Genomic DNA, 14735 nt, shown 5'->3' with positions numbered 1-14735 from the left:
GCAACAAAGTTAGCTTTGAACTCACTCTTGTGCACCAGTTTTTGCCCCATTTCAGCCCCTCAAGCTGAACTTTTTCAGCTCTCTCTATGTTTTTAAAAAGTGACGTGACCACAACCGTACATAGTATTTCAAAGGTGATCGCACAGTTGACTCGTAAAATGGCAAATAGAGGAGCTAAATGGATAAAGGTGTAGATTTACTGAAATCTAACGGGAAACTTTCTCCCCCTTTCTGGACAGCTTTTAAAGGACTTTCCTGATGAGCTGCGCTCTGACATCACCATGCACTTGAACAAGGAGATTCTGCAGCTGTCCCTTTTTGAGTGTGCCAGCCGCGGGTGCCTCAGGTCTCTGTCTCTGCATATCAAAACCTCCTTTTGTGCTCCTGGGGAGTACCTCCTCCGGCAGGGAGATGCCTTGCAGGCTATCTATTTTGTGTGCTCAGGTTCCATGGAAGTTCTAAAAGACAGCATGGTGCTGGCAATTCTAGGTAAGTTCTTGGACGTGCTCTACTATTGCCAGACGGAGAGTGGAGTTAAAGAAATATATGGGTAGAGCAATCGAAACTATATGACATCTCCATGATATATATACCAAGGTACACTATGCTGGTGTGACTTACTGTTCCAAACTCTGTTCAGCAGAGGGTCTACTGATGGTTGAGCCAGCCCAAGCCAGATTTTAAAATAGCATGATTTAGACATTTCACCACCCTTTCTGCCAGTATGGCTCCTGCTGGGTTGCTAGGTCATGTGACCAAGCTGAATGGGGTTTGGAATAGGATTAAGCTCCTTTCTCAGGATGAGTTGAATGAGCCCTGGCTGAGCCAGAATTCAGGATTTACATTGGCGTATCTCTGGCTCAGCCCAGACTCATCCAAAGTTTGGCCTATTCCAAACTCTGCTCATCTTGGCAGATCTTGGGTTCGGTTGCTCCTGCAAGATACAGTGGTACCTCAGTTTAAGTACACAATTGGTTCCGGAAGTCTGTACTTAACCTGAAGCGTACTTAACCTGAAGCGAACTTTCCCATTGAAAGTAATGGAAAGTGGATTAATCCATTCCAGACAGTCCGTGGAGTACTTAAACTGAAACGTACTTAGCCTGAAGCGAACTTTCCTATTGAAAGTAATGGAAAGTGGATTAATCCGTTCCAGACGGGTCCGTGGAGTACTCAACCTGAAGCATACTTAACCTGAAGCAAACTTTCCCATTGAAAGTAATGGAAAGTGGATTAATCCCTTCCAGATGGAGTACTTAAACTGAAAATACTCAAACCGAAGCGTACTTAAACCGAGGTATGACTGTACTGTTGATCATTGTTAGCTGATAGATCAAGTTGTGTCCACCCCAGTAAGTGCAAGAACTGCTGTGCTGAACCTGTGCCAGGGTAAGTGTGGCTTGTGTGACCTTTGCAACCCATGCCAGGTACAAAGAAATGGTAGGTATGATTCATACTACTGTATAAGGACTTTTCATTGGGATACTAGTGTACCATACTTTGGCATTTGTTGACTGCATCCGATGAATTTAACCTGGAGTTGAAATAAAACATACCTTGATGCATGGGAAGCAGCAGCAGAAGTGCTGGGTGCTCTTCGGGGCACAGTAGAACTTCCTTCCCCAATGAGGAAATGTCTCCCCTTCAAAGTGAGTTTCTGGGCCTTGGAGCAGTGGAGAGAGGATGAGGCAGCGGTGGTGGCTTGCAAAAAAAATGAAGCATGCATTCACTGCTGGCAGTACTATACTCAACCTGTTCTTGCTTATAAGCGTTTGAGCAGGGGTGCTTGCTTTTGTGAGTGCCCCTACACCAGGCATGTCCATAGTCTGCTTCGGGGGATAAATCAGGCCCACCGGTCAGTTTAATCTGGCCCCTCTGGCAGTTTATTTCCTGGGCTAAAACCCTCAGCAATTTCAATTCAATAAAAAGCTCAACAACTTCAATCCCAAGAAAAGGTCAACAACTTTGGTCGGCCCTCACACATGCTCACTTTATCAAATCTGGCCCTCCTTGAAAAAAGTTTGGATCCTCTAGTTCATTAAGTGCATGCATTTCCCAGTCTCCTGTGCCTCCTCTCCATTTATTTCAGTGGAGTTGGGCCAATGTGAGCCCCATTGTGTGCACGTATTAGCTCGTTCCATTGTTTTGAACAGGGGAGATTGCACATGCAGAACCATGTTTAAGTGTAAGCAGGTGTGGATCTAGATCACTTGTTAAAAGTGTGAATGCTTGAATAGGGAAATCCTTTCCCCAGTCAGATATAGAGTATAATTCTTAGAATAACTAATAATTTCCAGAATTACTTCAAGCCCCCAAAAACCAATGCTTTATTCTTATTTTATATTCTACCACCAAACAGGAAGTATATATGGCAATGAATAAGACGCCATGCTATACCAAACCATCCCTATATAAAATGCCAATATGATCTTTGAGCAAAATTCAGAATACTGAAATTTTCTTATACTTAAGAATTTCTGCTTTGGTTATGGAAGAGGGTATTTAATAACAGTTAATCCGTGTTTCTTTGCAAATTGCCTTTCTTTCAGTTGAGGTAAGGAAAGCAGAGATTTAAGAAGTAATGACAGTTCCAACTGCAAAGCAAAAAACATGGCATTTCAATTTATTTAAACTGAGCTTCAACTAGATTGTAACAGAATACACCTGAGTGAAGCAATTACAAAATTTCTTCTTTGGCTATATTGGAACTATTATTGTGTGCACCATAGCAGTCAGCAGCTTTGTGCTGTTCATACTATCATCCTTACTGACGCCTCCCATTATTATTAATTACCAGAATTCCCAGAGCCACTAGTTTCAACTTACTTACAGAAGCTTAATAGTTCTGCATCTTGGTATTTGGTTCCCTGTGTATTCCGCACAATCTGTTTAAGCTGTTCTCTGTTTCTAAGCAAAGTCGAAAATTCGTTCATGAATAATATTGCTCTCCTCTTGCATATTTTCTTTTAGGTAAAGGAGATTTAATTGGAGCAAATCTCTCAATTAAGGACCAAGTGATTAAAACAAATGCTGATGTGAAAGCTCTAACCTACTGTGACCTCCAATGTATAATTCTCAAAGGACTCTTTGAAGTGTTAGACCTTTACCCAGAATATGCTCACAAGTTTGTTGAAGAAATTCAGCATGATCTCACATATAATCTCCGGGAAGGCCATGAAAGTGATGTAAGTAGATTTAATAGGACTACAGTTACTTTCAGCTTTAAAATTAGTTCTTGTGTTTCAGCAGTTCTCCTTCATATGTACATCAGAGTAAAAATATATGTACTGTATAGTGTTCATTTTCAAATGAATTCTGCTTGGGTCCAACTTAACAATTCAGACACGGCTTAATCAAATTATTGATAACTAGCTGGCCCTGCCACGCGTTGCTCTGAGTCAGTCTGTTAAATGGAGCCTCAGAGTCTCCCTTCAGATCCCCCCTCACCTTCAGAGTCCCCCTGTTTTACATGTGTTACTCGGCCTAGTCTTGAAAGTGGCCTAGTCTGCATAGCCGAGCTGAGATAAAGTGGAGAGTGAAGCTTTTCTACCTTAGGTGTAGTACCAGTGTAGCCGTCGGTAGAGGGCGCTGTTGTGGAATCTCTCTGCCTGTTATTTCCCAGCTTCCTCGGCTGTGGGATTTGAGGGTTCCAAATGATGAAGTTCCAAATGATGAAGTTTTGGGGGTTTTACGTTGCGGAGGTGTCACATCTGTCTTCCCAATGTGCATGGTGTTACTCAGACATTCGCATTTGACGTTGTGTCAAAATTGGAACGCAAGCGGTTTTGGCGAAAGATCAACGCACACGCACAGGCCCCTTTTACAATTTTATATATATATAGATGAATTATAGATCTGATACAAATTACTCTATACTTCTATATAAATTATTCATTTGGTGTGGGTTTTGTCCCTGTGTGCTTATATTTTCAAATATTTGCTAGTCTAAACCTTAATCCAAAGTAACATTAAACCATTTCTATTTTACATCCTAAGTAAGAGTTAATTCTCACCTACTCCTGCAATTTAATGTAGTTTAGAGAGTTCTTTCAGTTTTAAATACAAGAAAATGTTGCCAATGTAGATGCACAAGGGGGAATTACAATTTATGATGGCTCTTAAGTTGAACTGAACTCTACAAGCCCTAAAAGACCAGGAGTCTGTTGAGAGTTCTCCACACATGATCATTAATGGGCTTATTTTCAGAGCTAAAGTATATGAATTACAACAGTAAATAACACCCACTAGGCAGAGAAAAGCCATGCATCAAAAGTTCAAGAGTTGTATGCATGCCTTTTAGTTTTCATCTAATGAAACTAAACACTGCAATCCCTTGATTTTAGAGATTTCTTACTAGCGCCCAAGGAATAATACAACCATTTTTCTAAATCTCTAGAACCTATCGATTCATGCCATGAAATATTTGGAACACTCCTATCTGCACATCCTATAAACTATGTGCTTTCTTCACATTGTGCTTTTTGGAGGAGAAAAACTTGGTACAGTTTTCCCCACCCTACGCCACATCGTCCTTAATATAGTGAACATCTCAGGGTTGACTCTGAGAACAATGTGTCTTTCTGCTTCTGTGGCTATATTCCTTGCCTCTTTGGTAAATCTCAAACAGGAAGATTGTGTGGGAGGGGCAGATGTCATGATTTCATGATTACCTCCAGTGCCAGTGTCATCCACCCCCATGGAATTGTGACACTGGCATAGAAAGTAATTGCTCTTCCCCACAAGATACCACTTAGGCTCAGAGGCGGAGCTAGCTGCTCTGCCACCTGGAGCGGCACACATGCTGTGCACCCGGGAGCAGGGCTAGCTGCCCGCAGGGGCGGAGCGAGCGTCCCAGGAGGGCGCTGCCCACGGCGAGCATCCCAGGGAGGTGGGGCAGTAGGGTTGCCAGACTCGATAGAGGACAGGACTTCTGTGCCTTTAATTGCCCTGCTCTCTTTTGAGTCTGGAAACCTTAAAGAGAAACCAGCAGACCCTTTGTTTAATTTCCAAGCAAAGGGTCTGCTGGCTTCTCTTCAAGGTTTCCAGACTCAAAAGAGAGCAGGGCAATTAAAGGCACAGAAGTCCTGTCCTCTATTGAGTCTGGCAACCCTATGGGGCAGTGATGTCAACCCCCCTCAGGGATGACACCCGGGGCTAGTCGCACCCACCACACACCCCTTCCTTCGCCAGTGCTTAGGCTGCAACCCTAATTCCACTTACCTGGGAGTAAGCCCCATTGATTCCAAAACAGCATAATCCTAACCATGAGTAATCATAAGTTAGTCACTAACTAAGTAAGTAATAAGTAACTAATAAAAATAATAAAAATAATAGTTACTAAGTAAATAAGTAAGTAATGACGACCTACCTCACAGATTTGTTGCAAGGCCAAGGTATTCTGATATGAGAACAGTGTTATCTGAGCTATCTATGCTGAACTTTAATTAGATTTTTGTCAAGTTTCCTATTGTTTAGGTTCCTCTCAGGCATTTGTAGCTGAGAATGTATTTGCATAAACTAATTGGCTAGATCAACACCTGTGGGATGCTTCACATGTTACACTTTTAACAGGGACAAATTAAAGACCTCTGTTCGGCACCTTCTAAACTGAAAGCCAGTAACAGATTTCCGCAGTGTGTTTTCATGGTATATATGAGCTGAGGAAAATATGTGTGTGCTGCAAATACACCTGTATATGCTGCAGACATTATGGTTTAGGAGGTACACAATGAGTACCCATGAAAACTGTAATGTGTGCCTGTAAGGGGGAGGGATTACAGAGAACCCCCCCCCCTCATCAGAAGCAGCGAGTCAGGAGACGGAGAAGTAGTGCCAGGGCTCTGGCAGCACTGGAGAGCCCCTGCTCCACAGGCAGGAAGAGAGAGAGGCGGGAAAGGTGGACAGGAACAGGGCAGACCGTAGACCCTTCCCCCCGACACCGGTATTGAGAAGGAGGAGAAAAGGGAGGAGATTCACTGTCCCGAGGCTTTTATGTTGGTCAAAATCGCGAAAAGGGGCAGTGCCGGATTCTGATTCGGAATGAGGAGACATGAAACCAACAGCTTGCTACACTGTAAATAATGTGCACTAATAAAGACTTTTGAAAGACAAGCATGTGGAAGGTCGTTACTCAGGAGTAGTCATAACAACTCTGACAGTGCCCATAAAAACCGTGGTGTGTGAAGCAACACAAAGTGACTATACGTCATTATGATTTGCTGAGATTGAGCTGAAATTTCTCAGAAGACATGGTTCAGGAGATGCTCTTAATTCAGCCCCACCTCCTGTTTATTACATGCACACACACCTTAAAATTCCCCCAGAATATCTTCACCATTTCTTTACGGTGAATGCCGTTTTCCAATCCTGCTCCAATGACCTCCAATGATACTAAATATGGGGCATCATGAATGATTCAGAATGGTGAGCAGACTAGCAGGATAATTGTTGTTGCTGCTACCTGCCGTGATAGCCCCCTAAAAAAAAGGGGGGGGAGAAGGAAGCTGGGCTGCTACTACTGCTTGTGATGAGTCCAACCCCTGTGAAATTGTTAGATATATTTTCTTCCCCTTGGAGTAATTTGATTAATGTTGTCTCTTCCAAAAAAAAATAGGGTGGAGAATTTTGCACACAGCTCCCACCACCACGCATTGCTGCTGGTTCCTGAGAGGCTCAGGGAGTTTGGCGCAGTGCAGGAATGGTGGCAGGAGTGGAGGATGGGTTCTGCTACTGTGCTCACACCATGCTGAGAGCTCTGCCCTTCAATCCTCTAAGGAACCAGCATTGATACTCAACCTTGGAAGGGCAAATGAGCACCCCCACTGACCTCTACTGGTGCATCCAGGATCAGGTTAACAGACATGCCCCAGTAGAAGTTCCCAGCGTATATAATAGGAAATGACAAGTGAGGACAACTGGTTATTTTTTAAAGGGACTAAATGAAATGTTTCATCTTATTTACAGTTGGATGAATGGGAAAGATAGTGTCCAAAGTCCGTTTCGGCGGTTTAATCCAGCCCGCCAGTCCATTTAATCCAGCCCCAATGGCAGTATATGTCCTAGGGTAAAATCCTTTAAAAATCTCAGCAACTTCAATCCTAAAAAAAAAGCTTAACAACTTTGGTCGGCCCTCACGCATGTTCACTTCATCAAATCTGTCCTTCTTTGAAAAAAGTTTGGGCACCCTTGGTGTAATGGCACAAGATCCCTAAGAATTGGAAATCCACCCACGATTGTGTCAATATTTACCGGTAATAAAACTAGAACAATCTGTCTATCTAGTGTTCTGCAATACACAGTAGAGTTCTAATGGAGAGTCAACATAGTCTTTCTGCTTCTTCTCTACTTCTAAATCTAACTCTTCCTTAGCATGCATACAAAAAGAACAGTCATGTGCACAACAGCAGAGACAATTACTGCCCTATGTATTATAAATATTATTGCAAGAGAAGAACTCATGCAGCCTATTTTTACTTATTAAGTAATAAACCTAATTGAACTGAGTAGACATGTATAGGATTGCACTCTAAATTGTATATACATTGTAGAATTCAGTGTTAAATTGATTTGCAAAACTCCCCAAAGAAGGCAATTTTGCTGCATTTTCTCCAAATATTTTTCACCAGCCCTGGAGCAAGTGCTTTGAGTCCATTTTGAAGGGGGGTGCCTCAGAAGAGTGTGGTCCTCTTTCCTGATGACTTTCTTGTTTGATCCAAAAGGCAAAGCACCACCCTTATTTGCATTTTTTGTTGTTGCACTTTTTCTTTTCATATGCTGGTGCAATGTAAGAAAACTATTTAGCTATTCTGCTTCCTAGGACTCCTCCCCCAGGAACCTTGAATCATAGAACGGCCTTGCATGAACTTTGTCATTTCCTCCTATTTCTTTTGATCAACCCCTACTCGCATGAAAGACAAAAATGAGTGCTGCCAGATGCACTTGATTATATTTGTTGAGATTTCACGAGTAAGCAAAATGTGAGAACTCCTGATCAGCAGTACAGGGCACGTTATCTTTCAAGCAGATACTGGCCAGAGTGTATGAAGAATATTCTGTGGCACCTGTTATCTAATGAGTACTTGGGAAAACGCCATCTCATTAATGGTCGTCACATTTGATCACCAATCTTATGGCTCGGAGTTTTTATGACAACCCTCAAAATAGATTAAGATTATTTAGGAATTGTTCACCCGATACATATAATATCTAGCTGTGTGCATAACTTTTCACTGGATATGTATAATACCTATATGCTATTTATGGTGGTTTTCCTCATTAAGAATTGATCTTTTCTTTTCCAGTGTTTTGGTTCAACATAGGCAATCTTTCCTTTACACGAAAAATAAGAGAATTTTGGCTAATTCACATACAGTATTCATGTTGGGGCTTGAGATTCTATTTCGTTTTCCTCCCAATCCAAAAGGAGATCTTTGTAGTTTTTGTGATATGGAGATTATCTCACTCCATGGAAAATAAGCAGATATGTGCTGTGCAATCCAGTACCTCAGAAGTAAGCCCCATCGAGTTCAATGGAACTTACTCCAGATAAGTGAGAGTGGGATTGCAAACTAAGAAAATTTCAGAGGACTATGCATGTTAACACTGAATAGCTGAAATCTGGTGAATGTTGACAGTTACATAAAGTATTTGTTACCACTTACTGGTGAACAACCAGTAAGTGAGATGTCTTTTTTGGGAAACTCAGTTGAGATTGCAAGCATTCTCCTGTGAGTGTGCTGGTTTAGATACATAGATTTTAATATCCCTGGAAAGGTAAGAGAAGATGGAAAATAACAGAGAGATTATTTGGTATCAGCCTCTTGGGGAAGAGTAACAAAAATGGCAACATGAATTGAATGCTTCAAGGGACCCTGATGACGCTGGCAGAAACATCAATGCCCAAGTGGTTGGCAGTGTTATCTGAAGCTGGTGAGGTGTGTACCTATAGTCTAGCACTGTTATTGTACTTCTTTCCCTGTGGATTATTGGGATAGTTCAAGAATGCAAAAAAAGAACATCTCTTTCTCTCTCAGTTGCATGCAGAAACAAGCTTCTATATCATTCCTTTAAACTAAGCCCGTATGCACTTTGCCAACATAATGCTTTCTTTTATTTTGTTTTTATATTGCAATTGTCTCTACTAAAGGCTTCCATTGGTGCTTCTCTGTCATTTGCAGATTGCTTAAATGCAGTTACATGACAGCTTAGGAAACCTTGTTAACACCCACCCTGCATTCTTTACATGGATTGCTGGTAGAGTGGCAAATTGATTTAACACCAACATTGTTGGTTTCTGTATTTCCTGAATGGCATACATCCTAGTTACATTTGAGAGCTGCACCTGGAATTTTATTTTGGGGGTGACCTGTGCCACCCACTGTTTGGATATGTCACTATGATACCTTTGTGCTGGTTGTTGGCCAGGCCTTTGCTGTGGCAAGACCATACCACTGGCAGAGGAAGAGGAGTGCGGGGGGAGCGCACCGCCACCGGCAGCGCGATCCCGGCAGGATGCCATCGCAGATGTCCCCTTGCCCATGCTGGGTGCCACACCCCCACAGGCAGCATGCCACGCCCCAGGACGCATGCCACACCCTGCCCCTGCCTGCTCTCCGCCCCCTGGTGCCAGAGCATGAAGCTCCGCCACTGGACCATACATTCTCCATTGCAAGTGTTTGGATGCAGTGCAGCTGTAGTAAGGTTGATGGGGTGGCATAGAACCTTCAAACTCCCAAGACCAGACCATCTTTCTGACCTTTCCTCAGATGCAGCTAGACCAGGGTCTCCCAAACTTGGGTCTCCATCTCGTCCTGCTAGCTAGGGATGATGGGAGTTGTAGTCCAAAAATGGTTGGAGACCCAAGTTTGGGAAACTGTTCTAGACTGATATCCTCAGGGTTGCTGACTTCACTTTCTACTTCCCGTCCCTCGGTCCTACCCTTTCATTTGTCTCTCTCAACCCTGATTGAAATGGATCCAGAAAATCAGTTTCTTCCAAAAGTGCCTGGATCTGGTCTGCGACCACTCGCTCCAGAACATTGGTCAGGAAAGGAGGATTAGCAACTGGCCGGTAGATAGTTAGGTTTGCCAAATCCAGGGAGGGTTTCTTAAGGAATGGTTTTACCACTGCCTCCTTCAAACAGGCAGGGACCACCTGCTCTCATAAAGAGGCATTGATCACCTCCCTGGCCCAGCCTAAACTCAGGTTCTGTTGATGCATATAAGTTCCAAATGTTGTCATTCTCTCCAGTAATTAATCTTTGCTACTCCTTTAGCCAGTGAGAAAAGAATTCAAATAAAACAGTTGCATCTTCTACGTACTTTAGGGAGACGGATCCATTATTTGTTCACTTTACCACAGCTTTTCTTCCCTTCCTATTTGGTCCTTCAGAGATGTAGCCTTTGGAGGAATGAACACAGGCCACCCGTTGGGTGATACTATACTGTACTAGAAACCTCCCTTCCCAATATGCATACCCTGCCTCTGCATCGAACCCACTGCAATACATTCAGCCATTGTCAGGGAATGGAGACAACTCACCTTGCTGCACCCAAGAGTTCTAGGGTCACTCTGCTTTTAAGTAGTCCTGTTCCCAGCAGTGAGGACCTGCAAAGAAGCAGACATGGACAAGGTTAGGAACACACCCATTCCTTGTGGCTCGTTGGCTTCATAGCTGTGCATGTGGCACAATAGAAGAGGGTAAAGTCCTTATATTTCTAAGTACTAAATTGGAAGGAGTAGAGATGGCGCAGATAGAGTATTTGCGATGAGAGCTTACTGCAAAAGAAAACTTAAAGTAAGTTTAAGCCTATGGCAAGATTTGAAGTAAGTTTTGAGAGAGCTCATTGTTGGCTAGTGCTCTTTCTGGTTTTGCCGTGGGATGCAATAGCATAACCACGAACTAATTTGCTAGATGATGCCAAGTGAGATTACTACTGTGCCCCCAGAAACAGAATAACACCTTTCCCCTGTAGCTGCAGTGAGATTTGATTCATCTCTTAACACCAAGCATTGTAGCAGCCTGAGTCACTCAGAGGTCTTCTGTGCATTCCACAAACTTTAATGAAGTCCCAAAGGAAGATGAAAACCTCTGAGGGAAGCATGACTTCTCTCCTTTTGGTTCAGTGAGGTACTATCAATATGTGTCACATCGTGGAGAAAAAGATGGCTTGCTTGAATATGTAGAGATCTGTCACTGCAGACAGGATGTATAATTAGCATGAATGCTTTTCCTACAAAGCACTAAAAATAGCACTAATGTGTTGCATCCTGCCCAGCACTGACAAAACCAAATATTTAAATTGAAAATAATAAGTATTATATAGCCAAGAGGAAAAGAAAGATCCTGGCTGTGTTTGAATGGTCCTCACATTGCATATACAATAATATGTGCACAAATCTCATTGGTTGCAAAGTGGGATTCTTTTACGTTGAAGATGTAGCTGTGTGACTGATGCTTGGTATAGGCTGAAATCCTGTTGCGGAGAGACCTGGAGACTAACCTCCTGTGTTGTGGGTGGGTAAGATTGGTCAGCCACAACACCCGATTGGTAGGTCCCTCAATGTTGGGTTCAATATGGCCAATGGGGCACAGTCCAAACAGATCGAGGGACCTATATATACCCATGCACGTGACCCAGAGCTTCCTCTTTTGGCTTGTGCATTCAGAACACCTGCCCACCTCTCCCTACTTTTAGGGCATTTTGCGCTTGACCTTGCTTTGCCGTCATGTGTCGTCTGTCATTGGGACAGGGGCACGGCAGGAATTTTGACCACTTGGCTGATTGGCTGTTGCCATTTGGGTTTCGCTTGCCGCATAGCAAATCATCACAACTTGTAAGGTTACAGTTAGGCACTGGTTAAGGTAATAAGGATGGGAGAACGCTCTCGCCATCCCTATGTGAAGGGTATTACGTTAAAGGAATCCAGAGACTCAAATGGTTTGGTCAACCCCTGAGAGGGGGTTGTGCCCATGCCTGAGTCCAGGGGGACATCTGGGTGGCAGACATAGTCTGTTCCTGGCTTTTCGCCTATCCAGGTGTTCACCCAAGGCTGACCTATGCTGGTGCCCTGGGTCAGCGCTACCTGCAAGGGTGCAGGGAGCTAGTCGAACCAGAGCCTATGCAACCACTCACTTTCTGTAATCAATAAAGTTGTGGCCTAAATTCTGCCAAAAACCAAAACTAAAATTTGAGTCAAGTGTGGATTTATTTAGGGGGGAGGTCTGTGGGTCTGAACACGCAACTCATTTTTCCAATCTTAAATCCAGTTCTCCACATTTCTGCAGTATTTTTTTTAATATATATTTTTAATCGCCATGAAAATTCTTCAGCATTTTAGTGCTAATTTCTCCTAATAGGTTTTTTGTACGCAGTTTTGACTATTGTACACATTTTTTTACAAGCAATTTGTCCTGATGCAAAGCATTTTTGTAAGTTATTTTAACTAATATGTTCCTTTTTATGCATAATTTGGAGAACTGCAAATCAAAATTTGTATAAGTGTGTAACTTAGCCAACCTGCTGTTTAGTACGTTTACGAATCTTGTGCGAGGTTCCCCCCCCCCCCAAATACTTCCTTGTAATTATTTTATGCTCTCTAGGTCTCTAGGTTGGCTGGGCAGCAGAGGAGGGTGGAATCTATCTGGTCAGCTTTTAAAACAGATGTTTGATCCACATAAATCACAAATGAAAGCATTTTGTAATAGGAAGCTAAATTACATCACCTCCTAATTGTTGTTAAAGATATGCTAGTTAAAGAGTTTTCAACCCTAGGCTTTGTGGTGACTGAAAGAGGGACGAAGCTCAACTATTAATTTTAGCTTTTGAACCATTTTGAACTCTCTCCCTCCTCATTCACCTCGCTTCCTAGGATTATTACATGAGGCCTCAGATTATAAAGCTTAGCCAGAGGGTTACATGTTTGGATGAGGGGAGGGGGTGGAGATCCATAGTCCAGCAAAGCGGCTTATCTGTGTTTTTAAAATGTGGCGCAAGGAGGTTATAAAGCACCGAGCCAAGTATCCTTTCGGCCAGAAAAACCATCTTAGGTTCAACAGGCATTTGTGTGTGAGAGTGAGGGGTGTGTGTGTTAAATATAAACACAGTTCTGTTCTGATCACAGTAGCCCTGGAAGAGCTGGAATGTACAGACCCAAAAGGAAGAGTTGCAGTCCTATGTACAAGTTTTACAAAAATTAATAATCATGGGATTATAAAACCACAGGGCATGAGGGCAAGCTTGTAATCAGCCACTTGCCTGGTTGCCTATTGCAAGTTATAAATGATCCAGAAGTCCATGAGAATCCCAGTTGAACTGTGGGTTTTAGTTTGAAAGAGCTAATAACTTTGTCTTTGAAACAAAGCAGCTCTATCTACATCACAGTCTGTTAAACAGCCATTTGCTTTCCCCCTTTTCTATTTTTTTGGAAACTGTGAATTGCATATGTTTGTCTTTAAATGTAAACAGAATCGAATTTCTCCCTCACCTAACCATAGTTTGTCCTGGTTCACACAAAACAGTAAACTGTGGTTAGCTGAAAACAACAGTGAATGCTTCCAGTCCTCCTTGTCACTGCACTGGAGGAGAAGAGGGGAAGGAGGAACCATGTGAGCCCAGGACTCATTAACATAGCTATCAACTATGGTTTAGAATTACATCCAAACATAGCTATTATCTTCTGAAATGCAGGGAGTGTAAAGGTCATCAGTTAAGTCCTAGACTTTTCCAGTGCTGTGCAACAGTTGATAGCATTGGGTTCTTTTCACTTGTGACAACTTGTATTGGTTGGTATATAAACTTGTATTGGTTGGTATATAAATTGTCCCAACTAACAGGAAGCCATACTTATTGACTGCTGCACTGGATTAGAAGCTCCAACATCCAGCTGCTATGAATCATTGATCTCTACCAATGGAGAGACCAGTAGTTGCCAAAATGTCCCCATTCCCCCAATTAGCTAGCAGGACCAGTGGTCAGGGATGGTGGGAATTGTAGTCCAAAAACAGCTAGGGACCCAAGTTTGGAAAGCACTGGTTTAAAGCATTTGGAATTTTGATATATGTTTGGTTAGGCTTGTATGTGATGCATTTTAGGGACACACTGCGCATTGCATGTAATGAAGGGCTAACACCATTTTTCTTTAAAGAAAAGTGCATACCCTCCAACATTTCTCCAGTGAAAATAGGGACGTCCCATTCCATAATGATGATTTTATTATTTATACCCGACACATCTTATACTGGGTTGCCCCAGCCATTCTGGGCAGCTTCCAACACACATAAAAACTTAATAAAACATTAAACATTTTTTTTAAAAAAAAAAACACTTCCCTATCCAGCAGGGGTGACCAACTCCTAGGAGACTGCGATCTACTCACGGAGGTAAAAACTGGCAGTGATCTACCCCTTTTTGGGGGCTTCGGGTCAAGGTTGTTGAACTTTTTCTATGAAGGAAAGCCCTGTTTGGGGGGGGGGGTTCAGGTCCAAGTTGTTGAGCTTTTTAGGGAGGAGGAAAGCCATGTTTATGGGGGGGTTCAGGTCAATGTTGTTGACCTTCTTTTAGGGTGAAAGAAAGCCACATTTGGGGGGTATGCAGGGCAAAAATGTTGAGCTTTTTTTAGGGGAGCTAAAGCTGTTGAGCTGCTTTGGGCGGAGCCAGTGATCTACCAGTGATGTACCACAGATGTCCAGTGATCTACCGGTAGATCACGATCGACCTGTTGGACGTGCCTGCTATA

General features: G+C 42.8%; 1 protein-coding gene across 1 annotated transcript in view; it reads left to right on the top strand.

Moving 5' to 3' along the window:
- The window catches only part of KCNH8 (potassium voltage-gated channel subfamily H member 8), a 159237-nt gene that overhangs the window by 121183 nt on the left and 23319 nt on the right, over window positions 1–14735 (top strand). Inside the window, exons 10-11 of the mRNA XM_060280535.2 lie at window positions 240–489; window positions 2970–3184. Of these exons, the coding sequence (XP_060136518.2) occupies window positions 240–489; window positions 2970–3184 (465 nt within the window). The remainder of the gene's footprint in view (window positions 1–239; window positions 490–2969; window positions 3185–14735) is intronic.

Source organism: Zootoca vivipara, chromosome 11 (assembly GCF_965207765.1).
Source record: "Zootoca vivipara chromosome 11, rZooViv2.hap1.1, whole genome shotgun sequence".
NCBI classification, from domain to species: Eukaryota; Metazoa; Chordata; class Lepidosauria; order Squamata; family Lacertidae; genus Zootoca; species Zootoca vivipara.
This window is presented reverse-complemented; position numbering and strand designations above follow the sequence as displayed.